Raw genomic sequence first — 11,863 nt, forward strand, 5'->3', positions numbered from 1 at the left:
AGCTTAGGAAAAAGAGAACTGCAGCAGTGAGGGGCAGAGCAGGAAACACAAGGAAGCAAGGTCAAAAAGGAGAGCTAGACAAAAAAAAAATAAATTAAATAAAATAAAATAGAGAGAGAAAGAAAGAGAGAAAGAAAACAGAGAAGGGAGGGAGAGGAAGAAAGAAAAGAAAAGAAAGACAAAGAGCAGAATAGCAGAGAGGGCACTGGCTGGGGAAAAAAAATAAAACCTGATTCAGAGAAAATCTGAAATGTGAATTATTGCTTTGAACAATTAAAAATGCTTTACTATGCTATTGTAAAATGAGAGCTCAGTGTTGAAAGATGTAATATGTGTTATAAATACCTAGATGTAAAACTTTCCATCTAGCAAAACTAATTTTTCTCTGTATTATGTCCAAACCTGCAGTGCAAAACAAAACTTACCCAGTATTTAATAACTGCAGTGTTTGCTGCTTTTTGGGGTTTGTGTTTGTTTTGGTTTTTTTCCACTTTGCTCTCAATCCAGAGTTCACAATGGTTTTTTTTTTTTGCAGCACTAAGGAGATGGGAATGACAAAATTACATGGCCTGGCTATTCTAGTGACAGCAGGGATCACTGGTGCAATCTGGTGGGTGTTTAACCTTTGATAATTATTCTCAACAAGAATTTCTTCCTCTTGCCCAGGCTAGGACAGGTTTCTTCTAACTAATGCAGATCCTATGTGAGCATTTACACAAAGCTAAATTCAAAATCCCCTTTTACATTCAAAAGATGAAAATAAACAAGGTGTGGACATTTTTAACCTCTTCTATGACATTCTAAAAGTCTGATTAATTATCTCTGTGTATTCCTGTGAGTCCAAATGTGTGTTTTCATGTTTACATCCCACATTTCTGTGCTCCAGACCAGCACAAGGATGCTGGAATTCTGTGCAGTGAATTTAGCTGTGTTTGATTTCGCTGTATTTATTTATCATGGTTGGTTTAAGTCTCCCTTGGTTGTTAAGTTTGCTGCAAGGATTTTTTAGTTGTTTCACTGGACTGTTCATTCTGAAAGTAGTTTTTCTTCTTCTAAAATAAGGAACAGAAACTGTGCATGAACAACCCCTCACCTGTATTATCAAGAATAATATAAAGAAAAAAAATATACATATATATATATAAAATATATTATATATATATATTATCAAGAATATTTCAAATATTCTTCAGTCTAAAGAAGTTGTTTCATGGTGGTTGCTTTCATGCCAATATTCAAATCTCAGCACTGATTGGTTTGACTACAAACTCTCAAAAGCTCACTTCCTTTCACACCAGGACAGGTGTGTATTCAGTGTTCTGGAGCCTGAAATCAGAGCAGGTGGGGTTAATTCAGAGTTGGATCTGTTCCAATATTGGATCTGTTCCAGCTGGAGGAATTAGGAAAAGTTTTCAGCCACTCTTTCTCCGCAGCAGAGCATCAAATGCTCAAATGTGAGCACAAATGCTCAAATGCTCACATTTTTGTTTAAAATTACACTGAGATCCCACAGACTGGCCGGATCAAAGTGATGCTGTGAACACCTGGCTTCAAGAGGGAGCTGCAGAGGAGTTCTGGCATCAGCTGAGACCGAGCTCTGCTGCAAAGCACCCACGTTTCCTTTGGTGCAAGTAGTCCAGGGCAAATTAAATCATTCACAGATCCTCGGGGCTGATTGACCTGCAGATAACTTTAGGCTAAATTCCTGTGTGAAAAACGCCAACCGCTCGCTTTTAAAATGTTAAAAGTTTAATAGTAATAAAATGATTATAAAAATAGGAATGTAATTAGAGTAATAAAAATTTGGACAATTAGGATTTAGGACAATATGAGACAATAAAAAAAAGAGTTATGGACAGTCCGGGTACCTTTTCTGGGCAAAATAAGCCTGAAAAAGGACCCACATTAACGGAGGATTAACCCTTAAAAGCTACAGCCTGTTGCATATTCATACACCTCATACATGGTGCATAAATTCCATTCAAACACAGGATTCTGTCTGGGCAGTGTCAGCTTCTTCCTCTGAATCCTGACTGAGTCTTCAGGGCTGAGCAAGGCAGGAAGTTCATTTCTTCTGATAAGGGAGCAATAAATTCTCTTTCTCTGAAAGATTCAGGTGTCCTGTGGCTGCTGAGTCCTCTCTTTAAAAAGTATCTTGCATAGCATAGTTTCTATTTTAACATTATGTTATAACCTAAAACTCTATTTAACACACTACTTAAGAAAATTAATACAGCATAACTTTCTAACATAACACATAATATTCATTTTAATATTTGCCAAAAGCCAATCATAAAATACACATTTTTCACATCCTGTCTCGAAACAGCTGAGATTTGCAAATCCTCATCACCACACTGACCCCACAAATGTGTGCTCTGTTAGATTTGTTTTATAGTTTCAGTCACAAAGGAAGTGGAGGAGAGGCTGATTTTTGGTTTTTATCATTGACTCATTGTTTTCCTATCCTGTCCAAGGTACCACTACCCTTTCTCCCCAGCCAGAACTCAGGAACAAAAAGCCTCCCCTGGAGAGGATTCACTCCTGTAAGTTCATCCTGCAAAATAAAAAAGTAATAAAAGAGTTATGGACATACTGGAGAGTGTCACGGACACATTTTATGAAAAATCCTTTCCTTAGGATCTTTTCTCCTGAAAAGCTGAGAGGCCTCAGGAACAAAATGTAACCAATGGTTATCTGCTGCTGTGCAATGCAACAGGTGCATCTGGGATTGGGCTCATGTGGTTGTTTCTAATTAATGGCCAATCACAGTCCAACTGTCTCGGACTCTCTGAGACTCACAAGATTTTATTATCATTCCTTTCCATTCCTTTCAAGCCTTCTGATGAAATCTTTTCTTCTATATTTTAGTATAGTTTTAATATATCATTTTCTTTTAATATCACATATATCATAAAATAATAAATCAGCCTTCTGAAACACGGAGTCAGGATTCTCATCTCCCCCCTCGTCCTGGGCCCCCTGTGAGCACCACCACAGGAGAGAGTTCCCCAAAGGATCATTCCAGGCCATGAAGACAACACTCACTTAAAAGACTCATTTTTAGGCACCAGATCCATGCCCTGGAAGTGCTGATTTCCATTTTGATGGGAGCCATCCTGCAGGGCCCTGCAGGCTCAGGTTCCTGAGATTTCATATGGGGAAATGGGAATCCATCGATGCAGCTCCCCCAAAACCATGCAGTGAAAAAGGAGCTCAATCCCACCTGATCTGGACACCTGGGAGCTGCTGTCCCTGAACCAGGACCTCATCCAGGTTTCTGTGTATTAATTAAAACAATTTGGGCCCTTTGGCAGATTGTCTGTTCCCTCTGGTTTAGTGTTGCCCACAAACCTGATGAGAAGGAAGAGATTCCAGACATGGAATTAAAAAAGAGTTTAACCTGGTAGTTCACCAGACTGAAACTTCCTGGGTTTTTAATGCTTAGTTTCATTTAACTGAACCCTATTTTACTATTTTCTTTTTTTTTTTTTAATTATGATTTGCACCTACAAATTACACTTCTTATGAGTTCCACTTTTCTTATCCCCACTGCTTTTTTTACTGTGGTTTCCCCTCTTCATCACTTCTTTTAGAACACACACAGTTGTGTAATCCTCTAGAAATGCTGCTCTAAGGAGTGCAGCACATATGACATGGAGAGAAATAAACTTTAATGCCAGTAAAGCAATATGACAAAAGCAATGCAGTCTTTTTGTAATTCATTTGAAACTTAAAAGATTGCAGTATGAGAACATTTTCATACCACCACCCTAAAAAAAAGAAGTTTATATGGCTAGATGTCTTTCTACATGTGATTCTTTCAATTTCCCTCTATTAGCCTGTTTAATCTGTTACTTTTAGTGAGTGTTTCCAGCTTAGAGAACCTGTTTTTCCTGGTGGAAAATCTGGGAATCAAGACTGGTGGGTTCCCACTCAGTGACCCATCCACAGGAACCTGCACAAGCAATGAGAATGGAGAGCAGTGACCTCTGCTCTGTGTCCCGTGGACATAAACCTGTCAGAAAAATACAAACTTGGTGCAAAAATATAAACTTGGCCTTACTGGACCAGGCTCTCACTGTGCAGAAGTAAAACTGGATTTTCCAAAGATGCACCGAAGAAAGAGACACGTTGAAAATAATTGTAAAGCTGATTAATTTGCATTCAGCTCTACTTCCACCAGCCTGTTAAATGTAGGTCACATTGTATATGAACTCATATCAATAATAAAATAGTGTTTGTGGTGGAGTCTGGATGCTCACTGACATTGAACCACACAAAGATCTCTTGTGGGGCTCATCTCTCAGAAAAAGAAAATCTGAAACTTCTGTGCCACGATGCATTTATGCACCTTTTATTTCTCCCTATAGAATATTTCTAATATTTTTTAATTTTCATTTGCAGAAAAGCAGACTTAGATGAAACATCTCTGATGCTTCCATGGTAAGTGCACCTGCTCTGGTACAATGGAATATCATGACCATGAAATCCAATTGATGTCAGAAACACAGAGTGGCACTGACAGGTCAGGACACCTGGGAGCCAGACTGAGTGAAATAGAAAGCCTGACTAGAAAAGCAGCTCTTCCAGAAACCATCAAAAATGCATAGATGAAGAACTGTAATTTGTTACTTTCAGAAAGGAAACCGAGAAATGATGGTGAATATTGAAAATATTTTCGTTTTATTTTATCTTAATTCAGTTTACTGCATCCTCTGTCACCACTCAGAAGCTAAAAAACAAAAGGCCTTGGCTGACACTGTTTCTAGTGGTGGCAGTCAGCATCATATACGACGTGTAAACACCTGTGGAATTAACATTTTGGGTCACTGGGATAAATTATTTTTTAGAATTGCCTATTATAGAGCCATTTTCAGTAGGAAAAACAAAACAAAACAAAAAGTAATAAAAGAGGTATGGACATCCTGGAGAGAGTTTGCTAAAGGACCATGAAAGGGCTGGAGCTTGTTTCCTATGAGGGGAGGCTGAGGGAGCTGGGACTGCCCAGCCCAGAGCACAGCAATCTCCCATCTGCTCTGCAAAGTGGCCTGGCTGAGTGTGGGAACAGAAAAACAGAAACTTTATATTTTATAAAATATATAAATATATAAATATGAGTAAATAAATTTATTTATATAAGTGTATTTTAGATAAGGAATATATTTGTATGTTTACAATTATTATTATATATTATAATATATGCACATATATTATTATATATAGTGTAATATATATTATATGATATAATATAATATAATATATATAATAACATATAATATATAATATATAATATATAATATATAATATATTATATATTATATATTATATATTATATATTATATATTATATAATATATAATATATATTATATATTATATATTATATATTATATATATAATTATATGTAAAAATACAATACACAGACATTAAGCAGAAAAATCATAAATTTATATTTCTCTAGTTGTAGGGGAGAATATGCCTGAAGTAAGGGAGAAACTGGACTGACAAGATGGCAAAGAGTTACATAAAATAAAAAGGGTGTAGTTGTGTAAAATAAGCTGAGAGTTTAGAAGTTATCATAGAAACCAAAGTGTGCATGTGAGTTAGAGGCTGACTGAGTAAAAATATCCATAGTGCAGCAGAAGTGAGTAAAGGTGATAGGTTAGAAAAGCAAAATAAACCCTGTGGCAACTGTCTATTGGGTTAAAGAGTTCTATATTGCCTTGGAACAGAGAACTTGTGACTGCTTTGAGCTATGGCTGAATGGTTGCTCCTCTAAACCTCACATCCCCTGAGACTGATGTTTGTCTGAGCAATAAATCATTCTGAGCTTGAAAATGGTCCCATCCCTTCCTTTCTATCAGCAATAGCTGACCTTATCAGCAGAGCTGTGAACTCCATTCCCAGTGGGAAGGAGATGTTCTTCTGAGATAAGCCAGTAAACAACAGCCTAGGAAGCATCAGGGAAATACCTGTCCATCATGCCAAAGGAATTAGGGAGCAAATTAGGGATCTCCTCCTTCTCCTCTTTCCAAAGGAGGAGGAGATCAACAGCCCAGCTGGAGAGTCTCCATCCACACTCAGGGAAAGAGCAGAAACCTGTGCTGTGATTTCAAAGTGAGACTGGAATGATGAATTCACTCTTACATCTGGGTTCGTTTTGATGAATTTCCTGGGCCATCTCAACTCTGCCTTCATTCCCAACCCCTTGCAGGAGAAGGGATGTGCTGGTGCTGACACCATGGCTGGCTCCAATTGTCTGGGAAGGCACCTTCAGCAGGGACATCCTGGATGCTCAATATCTGCAGAAGAACCTGGTCACTGGAGTGGTCACTTTTGCTGTTGAAAAGTATTGGCTTGTCATTTATTTCTTGTCAAATAGTTAAACCTCTCTGCAGTGCTGCTGGTGGAGCACTGTTGTATCTGCAAGGGATGAAGGCAGGAATGATGAATCTGACTCCATGGTCTCAGAAGGCTCATTTATTACTTTAGAATTATTATTACTACTACTACTACTACTACTACTATTATTATTATTATTATTATTATTATTATTATTATTATTATTATTATTAACAATAATAATTATTATAATAACAATAATAATATCTATATTTAAATATAATATATAGTGATTAATTATATATATAATTAATTGTTATATATTATATTTTAAAATACTATACTATACTAAAGGATACAGAAAGGATTCTTACTGAATGCTACAAAGATAATAATGAAAACTCGTGACTCTTTCCAGAGTTCTGACACAGCTTGGCCCCAATTGCCCAAAGAGTCAAAACAACTCACACCACAGTAATGGTTGCCTCCTACACCAGGTCTCATCAGCTCTTGGAGATCTATTTCACACCCAAGATAGCTCAGCTACCTTTGGAGGCATAAGATCAGCAGCATGGCTTCTGTTGCAGTGGTGGAAATAAAAAGGTTCTAATAAAAGGCAAAATAACAAAACTCTTTACAGAGAAAAACCCAGCCAAGTGCAAGAGGTCCTTGCTCCTGGTAAAACACCTCACAAAAGGCATAAGTTTCTTTGTTCTCTTCCTTTTCTAGTAAATTCTGTCCTTCAGTTTGAGGTGAAGTCCCCAGGTCCTATGAGGTGTCTTCTCACCTAATTGAGGAGAGAAACTTCTGGGCTTGTTTCCTTTTTAAAGGGACAAAAAATAGTTTTGTCACTCTGTCAACAAGGAGCACATTCCTATGACCAGAATGCAATGGAACAATCACCTGTGGGTAAACAATCTCCAAACACATTCCACATGAGCAAAACACAGGAGAAGCAAATGAGATAAGAATTGTTTTCCTTTTCTCTGAGGCCTCTCAGCTTCAAAGGAGAAAAACCCTGGGCAAAGGGATTTTTTCAGAGAATGTGAATGCCACAGAGCACAAGTGAGAAACATTCCAAAGACTGAATGTGAGCAGCTGTAGACTGGGAGAAATGGGACATTGGCTGGGACATTGCTTGGAATAGGACCAAAAAAAACCCCTTGGAAATATAACGAGCATTTTGGCCCAGTGAAATAAAAATTATAGCTGCTGCTACGTTTCTAAGAACAAGCTTTCCCTCTATCCTGCACTAAAAAATAGAAAAATTCCATGGAGTTGAGATTTTATTGGGTTTCTGTAAGAGTTTAAAGGTAAAATATTAGCTCTAGTAAAAACATTAATCAAGCTGTTACAGCTTGGGGTAGTTCTTCTTTGAGTTTCTGAGCTATACTCTATACCCTCTATCTCCACTGGCATCTTAGAGTAACACAGCAACTTCAGCTAATCAAAACTATTTAATTGATAATTTTGACCCTCTCCTATGAAAACAGGCTGAAAGGGTTGGGGTTGTTGAGCCTGGAGAAGGCTCCAGGCAGAGCTTAGAGCCCCTCCTGTACCTAAAGGGGCCCTGCAGGAAAGGGGAGAGGGATTTTTTACAAGGCTGGGTGGTGACAGAATGGGGGAGAATGGCTTTAAACTGAAATAAGGCAGTTTTAGATCAGATATTTGGAAGAAATTCCTCACTGTGAGGGTGGGAGGCCCTGGCACAGGGTGCCCAGAGCAGCTGTGGCTGCCCTGGATCCCTGGCAGTGCCCAAACCCAGGTTGGACAGGGCTTGGAACACCCTGGGATAGTGGAAGTTGTCCCTGCCCATGGCAGGGGATGGAATAAAGTGGTCTTTAAGGTCCCTCCCAACACAAACCATTCCATGTTTTCCTGTTGATTCTATGATTTTCTCTAGGAAATTAAAAATATTCCACTGCAGAAAGAGTGCCAGGGAGGGGTGAGAGGAAGTATTTCCATTATGGAGCGATATTAGAGAGCAGCACTGGGTGGAAGGCACCCGTTCTGTGAAAAGCTAAAATGTGAATTAGTGAAAGCTAAATGCAATGTACAGCATGGGGAAGGTCTGAAGGGCAGCAGCTGTGTTAAATAAAGGGCACTAACATCACAAAAAGGAGCAAGAGATAGAAAAAGACAAAGAAAATGAATTTGAAAAGCTGCCATTCCTCAGCAGGAGGAGCCTCTCCATTCTTTTCCTTTCCATGTCTCTTAGCTATGTCCAGTTCATAGAAGGGTTCATGAGCTCTGCCAACAAATACTTCCTTGCTGGGCACCCCGTGAACTTCTACCTGTTCACAGACAGTCCTGAGAAGATCTCCCACCTTCAGATGGCCCCTGAGAACCACCTGTTTGTCATCCCTGTCCAGGATGACCCCCGGTGGCAGGACCTCTCCAGGAGCCGCATGGACATCCTCAGCTCCTACATCCAGAGGCAGTTCCAGCACGAGGTGGATTATCTGTACTCCATGGACATCAATGTCCAGCTCCTGGCACACATCGGCGTGGAGATCATCGATGCCCTGGTGGCCACCATCAGCTCCTGGCAGGTCACCCCACAGCAGGACAACAAAGCCTCTGAGACACAGCCTGAGTCACAATCTGCCATCCCTGAGGGACAAGGGGACTTCTACTACACCGCCAGCTTCTATGGGGGCAGCGTGGCTGAGGTGTACAAGCTGACCAGAGCCTGCTCTGCAGGGCTGGTGGAGGACAGAGAAAATGGCATTGAGGGTCCCTGGCACCACGAGAGCCACCTCAACAGGTACCTCCTGCAGCACAAACCCACCCGGCTGCTGTCCCCAGAGTACTACTGGGACACAGAGCTGAGCTCCAGCAGCATCCAGGTGAAGAGGATGTGCCCTGTGCACCAGCACAGCCAGAGGCAAGCTCCTCAAACCAGGAGTGCCAGGCCTTTCTTCTTCACAGTGTAAGTCTGTGTGGGATCTCAGCACATCGCTCCCGATGTCCAGAGTTGCCAAGAGCACCCTTGGGGGGCTCGGAAATCCTGGAATGTTGCCAGGAGTGTTTGGTGGCTTGATTTTGATCCATCCACAGAAGTGACAGCAGTTTGAGGACATGAGAATCACTTTAGAGTGAAGGGTGTAAAAGGGACACATTTAGAGGGTGAAATATAAACTTTAAGGTTTTTGGTACAGGGGGGTTATGGAGACAAGATGGAGGGATCAGGGCGTGTCTCGTCCTTCTTCTTTCTTCTTCTTGTCCTCCATCTCCTGTGGTGATGTTGGCACTTGGGGATTGGTTTATGGTGAAGGTGCACTTGCTAACATGGGTGAAAAGTATTGAGAAATAAAGGTAAATATTATGTACGTAGATTTTAGTATAAAAAGACTTGACCACCCCGTGGGTGGGCAGAGTGCCCTTGGCTGCCTTGCAGATCAGACCTCTGTTGGGCAGACAGAAAATTTTGTAGATAAGAAACAATAAACAATCTGAAGATTGAAAAGCTGAAGAGTCCAGACTCATCCTTTGAAACGCGTGCCACCCAAGAACCACCCTACCCGTGTCGGGGCAGAGACAGACAGACAGACAGACAGCCGGACCGGACAAGTCTGAAGTTTCCCTCATCTGCTGTTGGGAAGGATGAAAGTTTGACAAGGAAAGTCTCACAGATATGTGTGCTTAGCAGAAAGATTTGGGAATGTAGAGTCTGATGAAGGAATAGAGATGGAAGCAAGTTTTGATAGATAGAGAAGAAAAGAATTGCTGAGCCAGTCTCACTGGATAACCAAGGAGGCAAAGGGTATTTTATGTTAGTTCGAAGGGGTTTTTATTAATTAAAGCAAAGGATAAACCCACCTCAAACAAGAAGATGTTTTTACCAAGCACAAAGAGAGCACAGGCAAACAAGTCAGCAAAGCTGCAAGTAGAAAAAAGGTCTCAGAATTTTCCACTGCAAGAAAACTGAAAAACAACTTCTGGCTTAAACTGTGATGTACTGACTTTGAGTGATTGGAGAACAGTACCATGAATATGGGAATTACAGTAGTTATGATAGGCTATAGATAACAGTTAAGGTATAGATTGGTTCTACTGTATTAAGGTGCTCAGCAAAGAAAGTATAGAATGCAGTGTAAACAAAAGGAAAGAATATAATGCATTGTAACCAAAAGAAAAGTAAATAATGCATTGTAACCAAAGCCAAAGGGTCTCCAGGCCTGCCTGCAGCTGGAGCTGACAGCTGTGGGCACAGCTCTGTCACCCACGACCCTGCACTGCTGTAACACCTTGGATGGAATAAACTGCATTTTGGATACAATAAACTGCATTTTGTATACAATAAGCTGCATTTTGTATACAATAAACTGCATTTTGTATGCAATAAACTGCATTCTGTATACAATAAACTGCATTTTGGATACAATAAACTGCATTTTGGATACAATAAACTGCATTTTGGATACAATAAACTGCATTTTGGAGAGCTGCCTGGAGTCCTGCATCTCTCATTTTGGCTCTTACAATCTGCCTCACGATGGTCATGAAAGGGACACAGATTGGGGACCATGGAAGAAAAAAGACCCTTGTCTGAAATTCTGGCCCTGTTGGAGAAAGTTGCTTGCCAAGGACCCTGAGGCCTGAGCACATTGCTGAGCTGTTGTTCACAGGTGTGTTTGCTGTATGCTACATGAACATGGTGAAAAGGAGGAAATTTTGTAACGATAGCCCTGGAATTTTTCCCACCTCTCAGCTTGGCTGGACTTCTCCTGAGGTTTTGGGTGGTCCCCACAGAAGACCCCTCGCCTGTTTTACATCACCATGACAGACAGACTGAGATGGAAGAAGCCTCTCCATCAAAAACCAAGACATGAAATCCCTGTGTGAAAAGACCCCCCCCCCAAATCTTTCCAAGGACTGGGACTGAAACCCCCAGCCTGGGGGAGGTGTGAGGGGGAGGAAGGCTGATCAAGGCAAGATGGATGTTGCAGGTGTGAGCAGTGAACCAAGAAGACAATGGCTCTCATCCACTGCTGAACATGGACTGTGTGCACCCTTCCCAAATGCCATTTTCCCCCAGAAAATACAATAGGCTACTTTTGATTCGAGTTCAAGATTCATCCCCTTCCCCCATCAAAAAGGAGTATAATAAGAGTTGGAATTGATTGGAATTTCTGAGATCTCCCCTGATGTGACCTGCTGAACTCCATCCACATCAAAGGACTTTCCTGTTTCTATGTTTGGTAGCTACATTTGGTACCTTCCTTTCTCTTCCTCCTTTTTTTCCTTATTTTCCTTTTTCCCCAATTCCTCCCCAAAGCATTTTGCTGTGGTCATTCAACAAAGGTGGATTTGTTTTTGATTATCATTGCAAACCCCTGTGCTGTGTTGGTTTTTTGCACTCTGAGATCAATTCACAAACCCTCACAAAACCCATTTGTAAGGACGGAGGGTGACACACAGCCCCACCAAACTGAGCCCAAGGTGCAAAGAATTTCCCTCTGTTTGTAGGACACACATATTTTCTCCATAAAGTGGGTCTCCTTAGCTAGAGACAA

General features: G+C 40.6%; 1 protein-coding gene across 1 annotated transcript; it reads left to right on the forward strand.

Moving 5' to 3' along the window:
* Positions 1 to 545: 545 nt before the first annotated feature.
* Positions 546 to 9,280, forward strand: LOC118696500 (histo-blood group ABO system transferase 1-like). Its single transcript, XM_054517404.1, has 5 exons — positions 546 to 610; positions 2,478 to 2,546; positions 4,408 to 4,446; positions 6,217 to 6,351; positions 8,563 to 9,280. The coding sequence occupies exons 1-5, from the start codon at positions 546 to 548 to the stop codon at positions 9,278 to 9,280; spliced, it is 1,026 nt and encodes a 341-aa protein (XP_054373379.1).
* Positions 9,281 to 11,863: the final 2,583 nt, after the last annotated feature.

The sequence above is a fragment of the Molothrus ater genome, chromosome 27, assembly GCF_012460135.2.
Source record: "Molothrus ater isolate BHLD 08-10-18 breed brown headed cowbird chromosome 27, BPBGC_Mater_1.1, whole genome shotgun sequence".
NCBI classification, from domain to species: Eukaryota; Metazoa; Chordata; class Aves; order Passeriformes; family Icteridae; genus Molothrus; species Molothrus ater.

Excerpts from the sequence above, each read along its gene's own strand:
- LOC118696500 (XM_054517404.1), top strand. The coding sequence starts at position 546 with ATGGGAATGACAAAATTACATGGCCTGGCTATTCTAGTGACAGCAGGG. Across the intron at positions 4,447-6,216 it reads ACATCTCTGATGCTTCCATG|GAGAAGGGATGTGCTGGTGC; the intron begins GTAAGTGCACCT and ends AACCCCTTGCAG. Across the intron at positions 6,352-8,562 it reads GTCACTTTTGCTGTTGAAAA|CTATGTCCAGTTCATAGAAG; the intron begins GTATTGGCTTGT and ends CATGTCTCTTAG.